The sequence below is a fragment of the Anopheles nili genome, chromosome 2 (genome assembly GCF_943737925.1).
Source record: "Anopheles nili chromosome 2, idAnoNiliSN_F5_01, whole genome shotgun sequence".
In the NCBI taxonomy this organism is placed as follows: domain Eukaryota; kingdom Metazoa; phylum Arthropoda; class Insecta; order Diptera; family Culicidae; genus Anopheles; species Anopheles nili.
The window spans coordinates 72349918-72370019 of record NC_071291.1 but is presented as its reverse complement, the minus strand read 5'-3'; the positions used below and the strand labels follow the sequence as shown (position 1 = coordinate 72370019).

Genomic DNA, 20102 nt, shown 5'->3' with positions numbered 1-20102 from the left:
TCGATTGTTGTTTGTTCTTAGAGCCACTGAATTGCTGTTTTTGCGTTCCTCCCTTTTTCTCGTTTTTTCACAACTTTTTCTCACTTTTTGCTACGTTATCTCTGCTTTGCTGTTTTGTTTTCAAATGTTCGATGTCCTTTGCTGTGAACTTGATATTATATAGCTCTCGTAATCATGCTCGCTCCACTCATTTGTCTCGTTTACTCATGTACGAATGTAAAGAAATGTTAAATTGTCATCAATCATTCCAACTTCGTCAAAACGACGTTTTTTGTTGGTTCTGCAAACTCATTAGTTCAACCGTTTCATCGTCACATCATCTCAGCTATCATTGGAAATTTTAGCGCATGTATCATATGTGTCATACTCGTCATGTCATGCTAAATTTCGGAAGGCACAGAAATCTGACTACACCATTGGGAATCATGTATGAAAAATTCTCCTCAACAAAAACACGCCACTTGATTTTTGAGATCCCAAGCTGCTAGGCTGGATGACAACTTTTCATATGGATATCATTGCACCAGAACCCCTCATCGCGCATCTATCAATAATCATTGCATCCCTACTCGATGTGTGTCCGCCATTGCGACACTTGTCTCGCACACATACACAAAAGCAAACCATCGCTACAGCCGTATCATGTTTCATCCGCAGTCACGCGTAGAAACGCTCATTTTACTACGATTCGCGTTTTATGCTCGATCCAATCACTGGTCAACATGCACATCGGCATCAAACCAATGTCGGCTAATTCCATTCTGGCGTGCTGCGTTTGCACTTTGTGTGTGCGTGTGTTGATGTTCTGTTTCTTTTATCGCTCTGTTTCTCTTCCTGTCTCTGTTAAGCTCTGTTTTCGTTTGTTTCGCTGCGACATACTGTCCATATTCTAGACTGTCGGCCCGTTTGGCTTGTCAGTTTGCGCTGAACCGGTTGGTGAACCGGTTAAGCCGAGACACACATCAAACACGACTCGCTGCAATGAATCGCAATGCAAGCAATGGCTGACAGTTTGGAAATGGTTGCGACTGCAGTTATATAACTTGTTTTACAAGAGCAATTTTAGTTTCCTTTTGGTTGATGAAAAATTTAAAAAAATCACCCATCGCTCTTCTAATGCGGTCTCATTTTTATTCCGCTTCCGTTTGAACACCGGACTGCCTTCGGCCATTGCAGGTGCAAGCCATCGTCGATCATCACCACCACAATGAAAACAATACCAAGCCGGCGTCCAAGGTTCGATTCGCAGATCCATCGGAGAACAAAGAGTCCGGAAACGACGAGGCTGACCGGGAGGAAAAGAATGAGGTGAGAAAAACGTCTGCGGTACATGCTGGCAGGAGGCAGGCATTCCTATCTTCGGTTGGCAAACTATTTTTCCCATCTGGCATTACATTCTCTCCCCATCCCGCAGACTGAATCCGAGAAGGACAAGGACACCAAAGAAGCCACCGAAAACGACAAGGAAGCGGACGGAACCGACAAGCTTGCCAACAACGTATCCGTATCCCCCGGCAAGGATAAGAAGGCCGGTGGCGATGCCTCCAAGGCGGCGGATGATGTAAAGTCAGCCTTTAAGCCGTACGTAGCCAAAACTGGGAACCATGCCAGGAGAAAGGATCTTTCGTACTAACCAGTTTCATTTTTTTTTCATGCTACCTCACACTCGTAGGGACGAGGGCAACGTCAGACGGATGCACACGGCTGTGAAACTGAACGAGGTTATAGTGAATAAATCGCACGATGCTCAACTGGTCATACTCAACTTACCCGGCCCACCGAAGGAAACGTACATGGAGCGGGAGAGTAACTGTATCCTTTTGCAAAACACTGGATGATATCATTTTGCGTGCTTTTTTTCTTTTTGAAGTAGCATATTTTTAGCAGGTTCAGATTTCCTCCCATATCCATATGTGCATAATTTCCTTAACCCGTTATCACAGATATGGAATTCTTGGAGGTCCTTACCGAAGGACTCGAACGCGTGCTGATGGTGCGAGGCGGCGGACGAGAAGTCATCACGATTTATTCTTAAGTGAGCCAGCTACTCGCGCACATCCCGGCAAAACGCTTCGTCCAGTTTACCCTCGCTTGCTTTCTTCGTCAGACGAACAGACGGACGGACGGATCGGTCAGGGTGGGCACGCGAGTGTGCCCCCGCTCGAAACCACGAACTCATCCCCTTTGCCAGCTGGTTCATTTCGCCGGCACCATTGTCTCGCCAATGGGCGCCATCTTCTAGTTGTAAGATGCAGGCTATCCTGCAGCCCGTCAACCCTTCAGTACGGTGCAGCTCTCGAAGAGAGAACACAAAACGGATCGAGAGCGAACTCGATCGAATCGAGGCGGCTTCTTCGCCCGAGCCTGGCCAGTTTAAGCTAGATTCGAATAGACCGTAGGTTTAAAAGTAAAATCGCGTGTGTGTGTATGTGTTCGTTCGCGATGAAACACGCGAAGCAAATAAGTACATTTCGATACATCGTTCGTCGATAGGAGCTTTGAGCACGATATGTGTACGCGCCATCCTATAAATCACTTTTTTTTTTAATCCAATCCTTGACCCCAGCCACTGGGCAGGATAAAGGCGCAGTTCCCATTTCACCGTCCCGTCGCCAAAGGCAAACCGTCGTTCGTCAGATCCTTTGCTCCCTGTTAGCGCAACGGGGCGCATTTTACGTTCGCCTGACGCATGCCTAACGCTACACATCGGCATAAAAACCACCGACTTTCTAACAGCAGAGTAAGCAGATTCGCTTTTCTTTTATTGACGTCGTGTTTCGTTGTTTGAACACGCCTCGCTTCCCACATCTCCCGCCAACCATATGCCGGCATTGAATGTACCTTGCCCTGAGTTGAACGATAATTTCGTGCATCTGAAAAGCGAAAGCACGCCTAGTTAGGCGCTGTGCCAGTAAAGTACAAATCCGAACTCGATATCCGGCATACAAATGACATGACAACAAACGAGCATACACCCCCTTCTTTCCACCTTTGTGCGAGGGACTTACAACCATTGACGTAACGGCACGCTAATACCGTCGAAGACAGAAAGGCGAAACAATCGCGCGTATCGACTGTGCCGGAGCGATAGATTTACTAAATTCGATGTGATAAGTCTGGCGCGTTTATCCGGTGCACTAGGCGCGCGGCATCTTTCGAATACACAAAAGAAGGCACACCAAACACACATACACACACAAAACACTTACATGCAGATGCAGATGCACTCTCGCACGCTTCGGGACGTTCGATTTGCATACGGAGCAACCGGTACCGGCGGGAAGTGTTTGTTTGCGCTCTGTCCACCAAGTGCAGTGTAGTAGAACTCTTACGTGCCTATAGTCTGTTAACTCGAAAACCAAAAGCAAATGCGAAAGAGAAATATTCCCGAATCGATACCAAATAGAAAGACTTTAAACATCGTCACCCTGCGGGTGGGATCAATTGCGTTAGCAGGGACGCAGAACGTGAAAGTCTCATGTACGAGCCAGTCAGGCAGACAGACCGCATATTGGGCGCGAATTGAGCCCCCATCCGCAGGCATATGTTTCTTGTATGATTATGTTGTTTATTTTTATTAAATAACGGTTAAGTTAGATTCGTTTTGTACTTTTTTTGTTGTCGCGAATGAGTTATAGATTATCAAACTGCACCAGTGTACTGTTGCCGTCTACTTGATTGGTTGGCTTTTTTTTTATTTTAGTTCTTTTGTGTTGCTTTCTCATTTATTTTCCGAAAGAAATTGCGAAGGGTAAAACGAGAAACGATGTTTCGTATAGAGGTAAGCGGTAAAACTAATCTGTTTCCAATCATTTTCTATCGTTTATTTTATTATCACTACTTTCTTTTATGTACATCTTTGGTTAATTCTTCCTGTTAGAACACGGTTTGCTGTTAAACGGACATTATGAAGCTATCCATGGATAAACACGGATATGACCGGTGAGCGAATAACACAGAATTCCTCGGCCTACTAACAAACCCACGTGCAAACACATTTACTAACTAATCATAGCGAGAGAGAAACGGAAAGAGAACATACTGAACAGAAAAGGACTATTTCCTTGACATACGCACGTACACTTACTCTCTCACGAATTCATAAACTCATGGACAAACGGCTAAAAACGACACGTTAAGATGCAATCTCTATGGTAGGTTTATTAGACTTATAGCATGCCATCGACAGGAATGCTGCACGAAGCACTTTATCATAAAAGAAAAAGTAAATGGACAAAACATTAAGCTAGTCAGCAGACATGCTGATTCACAAGAAACTGCAATCCCTGAACTTCATAAGCCATGTCGAGCTTGAGTGTTGCAAAAACAAAGTCTCACAAATACGCCATACGTACGAGATATGGCAAGAACATCATCCAACAAAACAAACAAAAATGAAATGATATTAACATATTTAAGACTGTGTTTTTATGTTTATTTCTCCCTCGTATGTTATACCATACAATGGTAGTATATAGGAAACTTGCGCGTGTAGTCGCTGAGAAATCTATCGATAAGAGACAAAGAAACAAGAAAAGCCAAATCCCCCTCCACATTCCGAGCGGTGGACTGGCGAAACACAGTTTAACATTTACCAACTTTGCGAATATAATAATAATGATGAAAATAATAATAATGATAATATTAAACATAATAATATTAATTACAACCACAGTACTAGCTGGCAGGTCGCCTGTCGTCGGGATTCTTGCAAAGGGCGCTTGCTAGAGGCGCTCTTTAGCGTAAACGAATAAAAAGCAGACAAAAAGAGAAGAGCAAACCAGAACAACAATAATATACAAAACTCAACTTCTTGAAATTTCATATATATACATACATATACATATACATACATCGTACATCTAGGGTACACTTGAAGAAGAAAAACAAATACCGTACAGTGAATAAGATTAACAAATAACAATTAGGAGTGATTAAAGGGCCGTAACACGAGAGACAGTTTACACAAACGGAAGTGCACTCAATGGCGAATATGGTTGTACACCAAGGGCATTATTTTTATCTTGATAAAGTTTAGAAATCCATCTTAGATGTATTATAATTACATAATACTAAATTTCCATTAAAGTTTACTAGTCTTTGTAATATTTACAAATTGTTTTTTTTTTGTTAACTCTATAGTTTAAACCCTTTTTCTGTAAAATTTTTTTGTTTATCTGGAGAGTATTTTTTCTAAATAACAGAAAAAAAGGAAATTTGTTATTTTGTTAGTGATTCTATTTATTAAAGCTTTTAATGGATTGGTAAAGAAACCGTGAATTACGAAACAGAGCAAAGATAAATGTAATTTTAGTTAGCTCGAACGGCGAGAGTTATATTCTAGCAAACGTGGCATTAGTCCTACCGTAGAAAGTACCGTAGTAGATTATAACATATAAAAAAGGATTACTTCTAAAACTAAATTTAAACAAAACAAAACTCTTTCCGAACTACGCGCGATTGTAACGAACGCGGTTGTGGTAGGAAAAGCAAGGACACACTCATGAAATTAACATAATTTTATTACATAGGTTAATTTTCGGCGGGAAGATGCTGGATATGGAAGGCTGTCGAAGGCGCAGGAGAATGGGACGGCAAGGCATACTGAGGTCACACCTCTGGCTGTGGCCAAAGAATTGCGAAGCATGCTACCAGTGGGTCTTGGAATGGGAGGGAAGCTGGACGGTGGGAAGAAGCGGGAAGAAAATAACCTTTACCTAAGATAAGAAATAAAAAAAAACAACACATCCTATTAACGGAGGTAATAAAGTTGTGCGTTAGGAAATATAGCAGTAAAGGAAACAACTGAACAAAACAAAACAAAATACAAATGGAAAAAGACACTCTCGTACACTCCCATTTTTAGATAATTGTAACTGTTTACATCAATACTAGCCAAGTAGTAATAAATTTTACCCTCTCTCTTCTTCCGTTCGCTTCTTGGCAGATAGGATAGCAGGGAAAACAAATGAAGCTGAAAAGATCACATGAAAGATGTATAGGAAATTGGTACCTAAGGTGTGAGATGCTAAACTAGATGAAGGCTAAATGAAATAAAACAAAGAGAGAGAGAGAGGGGAAAATACCAAATGAAACTATTCTACCACGAACGCTCGAAAAGTGACCTGAGAGTTAAGCAGGATTGGCTGCAACAAGCAGAACGAAGCTGCAAGAAGTACTACCGAATGATTGAAGAACAAAAATAGGATCTGTGAACGAAATTGAACGCAATAGGGCCTGGACCAGCCAACTCTACTCAACCCGAAGGGATATCTCTTTAGTCGAGTAGTTTCGTGGATAGAACAGATATAGCTCATTTACTGTGAAACAAGAGAAACAACAACACTTGAATCAAATTATAATTCTAGATAAAACAAAAAACAACCCATCAAACGCCATCGTTGATGTAAGGAATGTGTAAGGACATTCCGACAGCAGACGAACAAAGCAGTGGCAAAACAAAAAACCCGGCTAGCCACGGAAGAAACGATCGCTAAGATTGTGTCTGATGAATCCTGGTGAAATTGATTCGATCTGGATTCTAATTAGAGCGGAGAAGAAGTGCTATTTAACATATAGGTTAATGTGTCTAGAATCTATCCATTTCAGCAAAACCTACCCAGTAACATATGCAGTAAGGAATGAACAACGTATGTAGAAGGAGAAACAAACAAACACAAAACACACCAGACATCCAAAATGGAGTAAGGAGAGTGAGGATTGTAAAAGAATTTAAGCTCAAGTAGGCACATCGACCGCATGTGCTGAAACCAATTGTCACTCAACGTGTGCAACGATGCAGTTTCCCACTTTCCTACCTATAATCACCCATTCTCGAGGGTATATTACACTCGAACTTGCTAGCCCCATCTATCGCAGGAGAAGGTGCGGGATCAACTCTATTCCACTGTAATCGCAACATAACAGCACCAACGTATGAGAGCTGCATCGATCTGTCGAACACAACTACTTATCTTTCATCCTTCCAACACTTGATTCTTTTTTCATAGTTACAACCTTCCTAATCCTTCTAAGCATTTCTACCATAAAACAAGCGCGCCACCATCAGTTGGGCTGGGTAGGTTATATGACCCAAAGATCGAAATACTACATAAGTATCCAGTTAACCATTACAGACGCATACCTTACACAAAAGTCCCAGTTTTAAAAACCTAGCAACAAACGGAGATGTATTAGTGTCTCGGAAAGGACTTTTATACTCCTTGTTGGAAGATTGTGCCACAGTGCGCGCTCCATAACGTTCACCTTTTTCTCGTCGATATGGTACCCAATTCGTATTTTGATAAGAAACCAGAAGTCGTCATGGCACGGCAACAAACTATTGTATTACTGAACTTCAATCCCGCTCTTGGCCAACTACCGAACTGGCACACCCTCCCTTGGGTAAGCCATTTTGAGGCGATTCCGAGAAAGAATCTTTCGAAACAAAACGGCAACATGCACACAGTACACACGAAGAAAAATAAGACAGAAATTCTCTTAAAGCAATAATTCATAGATAAAACGTGGACCGACGCATGTACGAGAAAAGGCTACAAATCTCAACTACAGGGGATGGGTTGAGAGTTGTTGATAGAGCAAAATATAGAAAAGATTCTCATGGTACGAAAATCACTCAACGCCTCTAGTAGGCGTTGGTTTGGGCGATGCATGGTGTGCGTAACAGTTGTCTCCTTACAAGAAACACAAAGAGATAGTAGAGACATCCCGGATCTACGCTGCATTCTGCATGAAAATGCAGCAAAACAGAAAAGGAAAAAAACAGAAAAGAATAGAAAAAATATCTAGAAAACTTTGCAAACAATGAAAAAAGCAACAAAATAAAATCTAAAAATGGTGAAAATGATAAAGTCAAATTATAGTAGTAGGTTTTAGAACGCGACAGATGCAGGGGCATATAGGAATCAAAACAAAAAAGGAAAGAAGAACAAGCAAATAGAACCAACCGAGAGGATCAAGCAAAACAAAAAGATCAAGGAAAGGAACAAAACAATATGTCCAACCATGCCACTGTGCGCACTGGAACATGTAGAAAGGATAGAAGTCAACCAGGACGGTAGCCAGTCCTGGCGTGGAAGCGTTGTCCTTTATGTGCTTAGGGTATTCATTTCAATGTAGTGCATGTTTAAAACATGTTCGACTGCTTTTTATCAGTTAATTGTTTTTTTAGTGGGCTTTATCGCTTTTCTTGTTTTGCATCTTAGCCAAATTTTTCTTATTGCTATCGTTTTTCTCTCTGTACTTTCTCTACGTTTTTCTTTGGTTTTCATGAGCATTATTCCCACCAGTACTGCACCGCGTCTAGTTCACTGTCACACGTCTAGAAATGTTGGCCGAATCACTGCCGGTTTAGTAAACTCGGTTTCGCAACTCATTTACCAAAACAAAAATCCATTTGCCACCGTTCTCTTGGTGTGCTTATACCACAATTTGCACCTGGGTTTACTCGATGAGTCAGATGAGGAACCCGCGAAGAAAACGCGAACTATGCTATTTGATCGCAACGAGCGCTAAAAATTAAATATATAGACAAGAATTATTACTACCAAAGCAAAAAATGAAATTTAAACGAATGCATATGAGAAAGTGTTCAGCAGCAAGGCAGTTCACAATCACAATCGAAACGAATCGGTAGGATGAGTCAGACATGTCCAAATGCAATCCTAATAACGTCTAAATGTTAGTTCGCATCATACTAGCGAAGCAAAACACAACATCTTACTAGAAGGAGAAATGTAACTTGAAAACAAAACCGTTAGATGCACCTGCATTTAGCCAGCGTAGCGTAGCGAATGCAATTTATACGTAGGATGCGACCATGTTGCCAAACGTAAAGAAACGAAGAGAAACGGATCCTTCATTCGGTATTTGCGACAGCTATCCCGACTATCCCCAACAATTTTTTTTAATCTTCAATATTGTTTTATTTTCATTTTCCAATGCAATCTGTGTGGAGTAGCGGTTGAGTTATCTATCTCTACCATGTTTTATGTTCCGATTGACGCCGAGAAAGTTAAGCGGAATGACCATTACATTCTCGGAGCGCTGTGCAAGTGAATGCAAAACGAAATCCGTAATCAAACTCATAAAAACTTACACATAAAACCTGAGCTAAAATGCAAAGCGAAGACCTTCAGTAACACACGAGTAGTTGTATAATTGTTATTATCATCGAGTCTAACTTGAAGTCGATAAAAAAAAGAATAATAGATAAAAATCTACTTTGCATGCGGCTGCCCAGAGCGGTTTCCTCCAGAGAAACCCTCGGCTCGGAGCGATTCAACCGGCTATAAGATAGTTTGGGATCCGGGCGCGCGAAGCAGCTATCGAACATCGTAGTAATTTATCGAGAGAGCTAAAGCGCACTTTGTTGTTGTTGATGATACTTGATAACGATGATTGATATACTATAATTTCTATATTTATTGTGAAATGCTAAGCAGATTTTATTTTTTCTACTACAATTATTGTAAAACCTATTACGATGGATATGGTGTAGAAGCCGGTATAGATGCAGGCCTTAAAACTGCGGCTAGAAAACTATTTATTTCCAGTTCGACAGCGCGAACGAGGAGCACGCAAACGGAAGCAGCACGTTAAGCTGCAAGATTGTTGTAGCAGACGACCAGACAGACAGGAAACTCGGCAAACTAAGCTAGAGCAAACACGTTAGCGAACTAGCAGAACGGTATGGAATTTCCGATTTAGTTATGCGTACAGATTGTGTTTTTGGCTCGGAAGCAGAAAACATTGAACAAGCAACAAATGAAGGCACGTGGTTACCGGAAGTGCACGGTCTGTCTACAGACAGCTTTTCTGTCACCCCATCGAAAGATGAGGGTGGCATTCAAATACAATCATTTATCCGAAAGATCGGCGAACCAAGCCGTTAACCCACTAGAACAGAACGGAACCATACGACAAAGCAAAGCACACGACAAATTAACAAACAAAACGAACCATTTATTCTGTCTATCTCAGCAAGAGGATTCAAAAAATGGAAAAACAAGCAAATAAGCAAGTAGTTGATCGTACGTAGTAGTTTCAAGGATAAGGGCATCTATCTTTCGATACGTTCTACTTCCACCGCTAGAAAACGATGCGCACGTTTGGTGTAAACGAGCATTTCTGCGCAAAAATGATTAATCCCCCCAAAAGCAACCTAATACTCACAAAGCAAATGAACAAGAAAGCCGTTGTAGAACTGTGTACCAAACTACAAAAAAGCAAGGTGAAAAAAGTACAGCAAGAGCTAAGTAAAAATCAATATAACACCACATACATTTCTCGAAACAGTTTACTAGATCGGTGTTGCAAGCAAATCATAAAGAATAAAGCAAGCAAGAAGAAAACATAGCTAACACGTATCGTACCATCCTACATAGGAGAATCGGTCAGGAAACAGGATCGCTGCATTTAGCAGATCGTGAAGGTCAATACCGTGGAGAGCGAGCAGGAGTAGACAGAGCGGCCGGTAGATATAGTTCCCAGGCGAAACCATGCATCACCGTCGAGATACCGGAAGCCGACGCCGGTGGTTGAATGATCGAGCTCAACTTATCAGATACCGCACGGAAGAGGTGGTAATGCGAACATCTACCAAAACGAATGAAGATTAATAAAATTTGGAATTTGAAAAACCCTTTGCTTACTGCCTTCCCAAACTTGCGAAAGAACGAAACGAAAATTACACCATTTCCCGCAGTACGCATCGCGTTATTCTGTATTTTAACATCACATCTCTTAGTTTTCCCGATCCCGAACAGGTTTGTAATATTCCTTTCCTTGCTTGATCTTTTAGAAAAACTTCACACCCTCGTTGTCGTCGAATGCAATCAGTTCACATTTTCCCCGGGATTCCAGTACTTTCAGTATCTTTTTGAAAATTCCTTCGTCCAGCCCGTGGAACTCTTCCCCGACCGTGTTGTCTCCCGCAACCAGTTCGTAAATCGTGCACACCGTGTTCGTCGTCCCACTTGATACGGCCCAGTCGTAAAGAACATTACTCCATTCATCTAACGTGTGCCAGTAAACTTCCCACTGCTGCTTTCGTTTGTCGACCGTTGCGGCATGGCCAGTCTTGGCCAGTTCCTCCATTACCCACAATCGGGCTTCCGGAGACAATTTTCGAGACAGCTCCCTATTGACGAACAGAGGCGTATCTTCGGCAATGTTCAGTAGGGATTGGCGCTCGTGCTTCTGGTAGTTCAGCACCAGCTCCTTCCATGTGGCTAGCTGCTGTTCTTTGGTTTTATCGTGCACTTGCACCCTGTAAGTTTAAGAAAGTAACACAACTGGTATGGTATGCAAGAACTACTATTCGACCTTCCGACTCTTACGTGAAAAACGGTGGAAATGAATACTCCCATGGCCACTGGAATTCACCCATCGGTTGTTACCGTGCCGGAATGCGGCTATCGCTGCCTAACAGGAAATTAGGGCAAAATCAAAACTTTGTTTTCATTCACGAACGCCGTTTATTTACATCGAACGGACGCGTTGACAGTTCTTGAGACCATCGCCACGGGCTGACATTTGTATGTGCGTAGCTGCGCGTTTGTCAAACTAGACGCACTTCTTTTCCCACTTCGCAAGCGCCCTTTGCACATCGCGATCGGGCTTGCATTAATCTCGTGAAAATATAAGAACAGGCGGGTTTCGACAGCGCCAAATTGTTCCCGAGTAAAAATGCCACCCGCCAGTACGCCCCGCTAGTTGTGTGCCAGTGCGTGTCAGTACACCGGTGAGAGGAACGCGACGCGTTAAAGCGCATCATCTCGCTTTACCAACAGCAGAAGCGTACGGTGCGGGAGGCTCGATCGCGGGGCGAAAAATTGTCCAAATGCGCGTCCGGATTTGAGCCAATAGTATGTGTTTATGTAAAAACTGTCCTTGTGTACCGAACTCCGTTGGAAAAAACATCCTTTCGATGAACTAATAAATGAAGTGAACGTGGTTTTCGTCTTAGCAGGCCAAGAGCCCGAAAGCGTATGCATGTGTCCTGTGTCAGTGAGCTTAAATGTGTGTGTGCGTGTTGTGAATGCTTGTTGGTGACTTCGTTCGTTGCATATGCAAGGGGAAACGGTTGCACGAGAAAGTGCGCTTCACGGAGTAGGGCAAAAGCGAAAGAGAGGTAAGGGAAACTGAGAAGAACGAGCCCTTCATCGGTCCCTTTGCTAGGGGGAAATAACATCGCAGCTGGCGGTGGTGCTATAACGAAGCCTTGAGCACACGCGCGAAGGGTTTGGTGAAAAGACGCCGAAAACGTGCGAAACATCCAAAGCCCAATGGAAGACCTTCAGACCCACCAGCAGGCGCACATTCCGCCGTTGTTCCCTGTGACCACTGGACCCACCAAGAGCCTTCTGGATCCTGGCGTCGAAGGTGAAAACGTCCACGATGATCGCTCAGGAGGTTCGTTCGGGCAGGACAGTGGGTACACCTCGTATCACTCGAACACGACGCCGAATAATACATTCAATCTGTCCTCACGGCACGGTGCATCCGTGTCACTGGCCACGATCGATGAGGCAAACGAGCTGGACTACAGCATGCACGACACCAGCATGGGACCGGCCGTCTGCAGCTCGATTAACCTCACACCGAAAACGGCCGCCAGCATCGATATGTTCTCTAACATCCACCTGACGACTCCGAAAAGCTCCGACGATCGGCCCAAATGCGTCAAGCTGCCGATTGCGTTCAATTACGACGGCTCCGGCGGAGAGTCCAACAACCGCTCGTCGATGCTCGCACCGTCAACGCCAGATCGACTGCCTCTGTCACGGTCGGTGTCCATCGCGTCGCAGGACACACCTCTGAACACGGGTAACCGGTCAGCTAGCCAGCCAATCCAGCTGACTCCGCACAAGACCAAAGGCGCCAGCTCATTGAAGCGCAAGCATTCGGCATTTCGCGAAAAGCTGTACTCCGATGGAGCCGATCCGATGGGTGACGAGAACCGGCCGGATAATTTAAACGATTCACTCGATACCGGATGCCACCGGTTGGACGACATTTCGCCGATCCCGAACGTGAAGCGGCGCAAGCATGACGACCGCGTTATCGAGGATCTGATGCGTTCCAGCACGCCCAAGACGGTCAGCAGTCTGCGCGCTAGCGATTACGCCGCTCATCCTACCGGCAAGAGGACATTGCGAAAGTTCCAAAGCTTTAGCCCGAGTAAGATGCAGGCCAGGGGAAATCCGCACTTGCGCCCATTCGGCCGTGGAGAGCTGATGCGTCAAAATGCGTTTTCGTCGCTGGAGAAAACGCCCGAGAAAAAGACTACACAACGCGCGCTGAGCGAAACTACGCCCTCCAAGGAACACCGTGTGCTGGCCGAATTGCATCCGTTTTCGTTCCCACAAAACACGAGACCCCCCATCGACATATCCGAGCTGCTAGATGCGCCTATTCTCGAGGATCCGGCGAAGCAGCTCGAACACACGGTCACGACCGTCCCGTCGTTGGATGATTTCAGTCTAACGCCGTCCAAAACGAGCCTGATCGACCTGGCGGCCGTTAACTCGACACAGGAGGGATCGTTTGTGTCGGAAGATTTAGTCTCGCGCCATGCGCCGAACGTGTCTTACTTTCCTACGCTTAACTCCATCCTCGAGGAGTCGCCCATTCGGGCGCAACTGAAAAGCGCCAAGTCGCCTCTCATCAAGACGTCCCCGAGAGGGCCAAAATCGGCTCGGAAGCCAAAGCGGCTCGGGACCAACATCAGCATCGCAAGCTCCACCACCTGCTTGTCCAGTCCGGCTCGGAGCCTTCGGTCACCGTCGCGTCCTCTTTCGCGCGCCTCCGTCTCCTTTAAAGGACGCGGCGTCATCGACACGAACCAAAGCACCTCAAGCACCTCCAAACCGTACAGCTTCTGCCACTGGAGGCATATGAACATTCTGGAGCAACTGAGCAAGCGGAACCATCACGCACTGGAGGCAGTGCTGGAGTATCTCGAGGGCACGGATCTGGTGAATGTGGTGTGTGTGTCACGTGGTTGGCGTGCCATCATCCAGAATCATGAGAAAAGCTGGAAACGTTTACAACAGTACTTGAAGCTGCAGGAGCCAAATAAGGAGAACATTTTCCAACGAAAGAATCGCTTCTCCACCACACAGCACGAGTTGTCACTTCCGGTGAAGCAAGATAACACCGGTAAGGTCGAGGTGAAGGATATCGATAAGACTCACACCGACGAACATGCCGTGGTCAACTCGTCCCTACCGGAGCGTCACCCGTTTAAGATTATCAACTATTCTAGCAATAGCCACGGGTCTTTCATGAGCGGTCCGGAACTGTTCAACGTGTCCAGCAGAAGCTCATCAACCGGATTACAATCACCCCCGGTCAGCCCGTCGAAGCAGAAGTTCCACAACTACCAAAAGGTAAGTAAAATTGCGTCTTTATACTATTCTTAGCTATCGCTCGGTAATGTGATTTTCGAGTTAATTTGCGCGCCAAAAACCCACCCAAACGGAATGGTTTTCGAGGCTTCGATTTACGATCATGCGTGTCATAAACTACGCATGTGTCCGCTTTTTGTTCTTCTTCCATACGCAACGAGCGTCCATGTACACCATGTGTGTACGGTGGAATCGAAAATTGACATTTTTTTTTAAACAATTTTATGTACTCCTCCTTCTAGAGCATGAGAGTTTTGCTGTTTTTTTTGCACGCGGTTGCATGGATGAAGGAGTACGGAACCACTGAACCCGATTGTCCGGGCAGGACTAACGCGTATAACGATGATGATCAGACAGGCGTTCGTTAAAGTTCAGAAAATGGTCGCAATTCAAGTCATATTTCGGACGAGTCAGTCATGAACAAGAAGACTCACATCGTACTTCGACAGAATTCGCTCGACACGGTTGGGTGAATTTATTTGTTTTGCTATTATTACGTACGCCGGTCTAAGAGAAAGGGGTTCTATGTTTAGATGGAGAGTGAGGAAAAGATTCCCCATACGACCACAACCCATAAAAGTCTGGCACTGGATTTTGGCGCGCTTTCGGTGGCACTGATTTTCGGTTGTCCGTTCTTTCGATCCATTCTTCACTTTGGGAATGTGTGATACCATGGGCCATGGATTCAAGCAGCCGTGTGCTTTCCACGTTAAGCATCTTCTTCGTCTTATCAAGCTTTCAGGCTGCTGAAGGTGTTAAGCCTACTGTAATAGAAACTCGCACGACTCGGGCCCATGGATTGTTAATTTGGACCTTTCTTTCAAACGTATGAATGCTACAAGGTATCGTTATTTAAACTTAAATCATATATTTATGTCTAAAGGACAGGATGGGGCAAGTATGTTTTGTCACCTCTTATTTATCACAATTGCTTGTAAATATATCATACATATATAAATGGGAAAAAAAAACTCTCCGCTGACTACCCTATATCAAGTCATTTGGCATTAGGTGCGTTTCACCCTCGGCCAAGAATATCAGCATCGCCTTGTGAAGCAACAGTATGCCTAGCTGCTTGCGCTTCTTCATCGGCCACGACTGACATTTGCCGTAATAATCACCCCGCTTGAGGTTGGTAAGGTTTTGCACCCCAAACGCGTCAATGATGGCCGCCTCGCGCGTGTATGCCTCCACCGGCATGATGTTGTGGAAGACGTGCAAACACACAACACCCTTACCGGAACTCCAAATATCAATGATCCGGTTCAGCTTTTCGCTGTCCGTGGACATTTGCTTGCGATTGAGAGACTTGGTCGTAGTTTGGCAGTACCGCCGGATGTTATTACCGGCGACGGTGGCTAAACTTTCTTCGGTGCATTGGTAAATTATTTCTTCCGCTTCGACAGTCAGGCTCCCACCACCTTCAACTCCAGTGTATCCCTGCGGTAGCTCACCTCTCTGCTGGTACAGCTTCATCGCATCGTACAGGTGACAATACGGGCGACTACTTTTGCCCTTCCCTACATAGAACACCGAACTGAGGAACCGTTGCCAAAGCTCGTGTGGTTCCATGAGATTCTGCTGCGCCGGCAGGTTATCGCTGATGCGAGAATCTAACAACAAATAGATAAAACTCTTCTTCAGGTGTCCTTCTCGAAAATTGCGCACCACTTTGGTCGTGTTTGATTGAAACTCGAAGGCCATCTCATGCTCCAGACTCTGGTGTTTGACGATTGCTTGAAACGCATCTTCCTTTCGTACCGTTGCCATAAGCTCGACGGAATAATCTTGGGAAGAAAAAGAAACATTATCAGTGATACAACATACAGACGACAGTTTTTGCATTCGACTTACTGGTTTGAGCGATTTCCTTAGAATCGGTTGTACTACAAGCCACCACCTGTCGCCCTGCATGTCGTCGAAACTTCACCAGCTTCCGAAGGTACAATTTTTTAGACGTTTTTACAATCGGACCAGGTGGCTCACCAAACATGGTCAACTCGGTTCGTAGTGCATCGGTATCATAGTCTAGCGGAAGGACACATGTAGACAGACTGGTGAAAGACTGACCTCTTTCGCTGGCTGAAACCGAGCCGGCCTGTGGTAATGTTTTCCTAGTATTTGCTGGTGCAGATATTTCAGATTCGATATCTGAGATTATTTGTATCTTTGGAATGTTCTTAGGTGCTGAGGTCATTTTTTTCTCCCGAAACACCACACCAGCTTCGTCGTCGGTGTGGATGTATTCCTCACTTATCTGAATAATTGTATCTTGCCCCACAGACTGCAGTTCCACGGATTCATGAGCAGACGACTGGTGTTGCAGTTCTGTATCATCAAGTTTTACTTCCTGTTCGGTTCGTTGTGGTAATGCAACTGTAATGGCCTCCACGTCTTCCTCGCAAGAATCAATCGATTCTTCGTCGAGCTGGTCTCGTCGGTCAGAATCTACCGCAGTTACAAAAGTTGCCTCCACCTCGTCCATGAACGAATGCACGGCCAGATTCTCCGAGAAACTGTTTAAAATTTTATCAATGTCGTCTAATCGTCGACTAATTTGACTTCGTCTTCTAAGATCTGCGATTTTTTCCCGCCAACATTCGATGAACGAAGTACGCCCACCTGTTGATTCGCGATCCTGTGTAAAATTCTTTAAATTACGTTCCGTTAATTCGAAAAGATTTGTACGATAGGGAGCAACCGTTTCTTCTTGTGTTTCGTTTAGCTCTTCGTCGGACTGCTCGGAATCTTTGGACGATTCTAATGGGGAAATATTTTCCTGATTATTTGAATGCTTATTGGCGAAACGTGCCTGTTTATCACTCTCGCTGCAAGCTTTGAAACGATCCTTTCGGCGATGAGTTATGTTCACATAATACGGACTGGTGGCATCAAAATTGTAATGTATTTTGTTTGGCGTAAGTTTGCGCTCTTCGAGCATCTGCAACGAGGACAGCGTGTCGCCCTGCAGCCGGGTGGAATGTCCGGATGGTAGAAAACCACAGTAGCTCTTGATGTGCCGCATTCTGGGAGAAAGGATAATTTGATCCTGTTGAATTTGTTTTTGCTGTTGCTGCTGCTGGTGGTGCTCGAACAACAGTTGTTTACGCTTTCGTTCAATTTTTGCTTCGAATACATGGTTTTGAATCACTTGGACCACCTCGAAGTGTTCCTCTTTGATCGCGTGTTGAATTGGCGTGCGTCCTTCATCGTCAAGCAGCTCCAAGTTGCCTCTGGCCGCAAGGAGCATACGGACGATTCCTACCCGTCCTAGATTAGCTGCCACATGTAGTGGGGTTAGCCTTTCATCGGTGGCAGGCAAATTTGCATCACCGCCATGTTGTAACATGAGAGCGGTGGCGCGTTCTGCGAAGGTCACATCATCTGCCCCGATCACCAGATGCATTGGAGCGATGCCTTTCTCTAGCACGATCGTGTTTGGGTTAGCGTTGTGTTTGGCTAGCAAAAGCTTCAACGCGTCGATGTTGGAATCCTCTATCGCGTCCAACAAACAGAGCGCCAGGTATATGTCTGCCCGCGACATTCCTGTGTGCCTGTTCGTAGCCGGTCGAAGGTTATGGTTTATTTACTTTCGTTAAAGATCGGTAGCTTCCATTTAACTGTTTCGAACGTACGCTTGCACTACACACTGAAACCGACACCGATGCACCTACCTACCGGCTAAACATAAGTACCGCTTAGCTCACGCAAGGCAATGCAACGGTGACGCTTTGCCTGTGCATGCTTTGACCGATAATTCATTTCAAAATGACGGCAGTTGTACACGTTTATGGTGCCTGAGTTCAGTTCTTGATATTCATGTCGCGTTTTACGCATGATGTGACCCTTCTTTCCTGATTTAATCTAATAATTAACCAAAAATTTGGTTTGTAAATAGTTCATATATTAGGTGTCTAAATTATTTATCTTCTTATTGTTTGTAAATTATTCCTATTTCCGTTGCAATTCCTATCCCTATCTAATTCCGTTAAAATCCTGAATGCTACTTTTCTGTTTCGTTGATTGTATATGTCCTTCTGTTGTGTTTAAAGGAACTATTTTTTCAAATTTTTACAGCTTGCATCCCACCTGAAGCAATCAGAACAACTGCGACCTTGCCCACGCTGCGAGAAACCGAGCAGAATAATATTCTCAAATCCATCCAAGAATAAAATTCGTTCTTCGGCTCGCATCAGCGCTGGTGGGAATCGGTTGGAAAAATCCTACACGTTACCTGATCCAGACACTGGTTATAGTTATCAGGAAGCGAATACTCATTCCTCAATAACAGCGACTACATATGCCAATAACAACCCTCGCAAAAGTACGAATGTTGAGCTATATCGCAACAATAACGAGTATTCCGGTTGCTTTTCGCTCATGACTGACTCGCCGAATCGTGTTCGTAAGAACCTCTTCAACAACAGCACTGTAAGCTCTACCAAACCATCATCGGCCACACAGCCGGCAGCAGCTCGTCGAAATTCAATCGAAAACGGTATCCACCAGGGCACGGTCAGCCGCATGACGCTGCGCAGTTCCGCTGTTAAGACGGTTGGTAGTTTGTCACGTTCCGCCAGCGAAGATCTGCACGGTGCGCGCGATTCCAAGTGCGATTTCGCCATATGTAGCGGGCAGAACTGCGGGTTCCGGTTCTGCATCAAGTGCCTGTGCGAATATCATCCGAGCACAACCTGCGGTGATCTGGCACCAAATTCGCCTAGCAAAGAGGAGGAACGCGAGCGGTCGAATATTGCCTGCAGTCAGCAGAGTCGCCGATCGCTGCAGCGTCTCTGCAGAAGATCTTAGAGAGGCATCGTTGCTGTCGAATTACGCGTGTCTATCGTCGAAACAGCAGTATAAATTTGCCCAGTTATTCGGATAGGAGCTTTACCGTGTCACCAGTTGAGTGCCCCACCTCCATGAGAGTTGATATGTGGGATCGTCTTCATTCCATTTATTCCCGAATCTCTAGGCTTACGTTTTAATGTGTCTCTATTTTGTACTTCATCTTATGCTTATCTATTTTGTATTGTGTTTTTGCTATACTTTTTTTACATCGTCAATCATAAATGTCATGAATCGTATCACGTTCAAAGCAAATCCCTATGGATCACTTTTGTTTCTCTATTTCAGAACACTAGCGTAATACAATTTATTCTAATAAGTAAGAAACCCATAGAAGTGGGAGGGAATCAATGGATGCTTTTAGGTGCCGGACAAGTGCCGCACCTGTGTCCTGATTCGGGATAATGATGAGATTTAAACATACATGACTTCAATTTTAGTATTAATTACCACACATGACCAGTATATCTGAATTTAACAATCTATGCGCCAGCATATAAAAAGGTTTAGAAGGGAAGCTAAAGTTTCAACCAATTATTTAAATGAAAAATCAATATTGATCTAAAGACACGCTACACTTCTATCTTGCCTTTTTTCACACTCATATCAACTCAGGGCTGAAGTCGTACAATGATTACAGGTAGCATAATCAATCTCGGTTACGTAGGGAGTATTTAAATGATACAAATGCAGCAAATTGATAAGCAATGTTTTACTGTTAGAACTAAAAATGACTGAAACTGTCAGGGAAGCACGATACAATAGTTACGGGCTGTAGATGGTGTTTCGCTCTTCCCGCAAGGCCAGTTGTGTGCATCAAGA

The 20102-nt window shown here is 44.5% G+C and overlaps 4 protein-coding genes across 4 annotated transcripts in view; 2 read left to right on the top strand and 2 right to left on the bottom strand.

The window, feature by feature from the left end:
* The window catches only part of LOC128721210 (solute carrier family 12 member 4), a 55357-nt gene extending 53322 nt beyond the window's left edge, over positions 1-2035 (top strand). Inside the window, exons 20-23 of the mRNA XM_053814937.1 lie at positions 1177-1308; positions 1415-1581; positions 1673-1812; positions 1944-2035. Coding sequence (XP_053670912.1) covers positions 1177-1308; positions 1415-1581; positions 1673-1812; positions 1944-2035 — 531 coding nt within the window. The remainder of the gene's footprint in view (positions 1-1176; positions 1309-1414; positions 1582-1672; positions 1813-1943) is intronic.
* Positions 2036-10737: 8702 nt separating this feature from the next.
* LOC128720268 (vacuolar protein-sorting-associated protein 25) lies at positions 10738-11410 on the bottom strand. Its single transcript, XM_053813929.1, has 2 exons — positions 11361-11410; positions 10738-11290 (listed from the first exon to the last, which is right to left on the bottom strand). Exons 1-2 carry the CDS (start codon positions 11408-11410, stop codon positions 10819-10821), a joined length of 522 nt encoding a protein of 173 aa, XP_053669904.1. The 3' UTR covers positions 10738-10818.
* An 898-nt stretch (positions 11411-12308) lies between these two features.
* LOC128730126 (uncharacterized) lies at positions 12309-19241 on the top strand. The gene is made up of 2 exons (XM_053823159.1): positions 12309-14414; positions 18510-19241. Exons 1-2 carry the CDS (start codon positions 12309-12311, stop codon positions 19239-19241), a joined length of 2838 nt encoding a protein of 945 aa, XP_053679134.1.
* LOC128732196 (uncharacterized) lies at positions 15420-17976 on the bottom strand. Its single transcript, XM_053825367.1, has 2 exons — positions 16287-17976; positions 15420-16219 (listed from the first exon to the last, which is right to left on the bottom strand). The coding sequence occupies exons 1-2, from the start codon at positions 17974-17976 to the stop codon at positions 15420-15422; spliced, it is 2490 nt and encodes an 829-aa protein (XP_053681342.1).
* Positions 19242-20102: the final 861 nt, after the last annotated feature.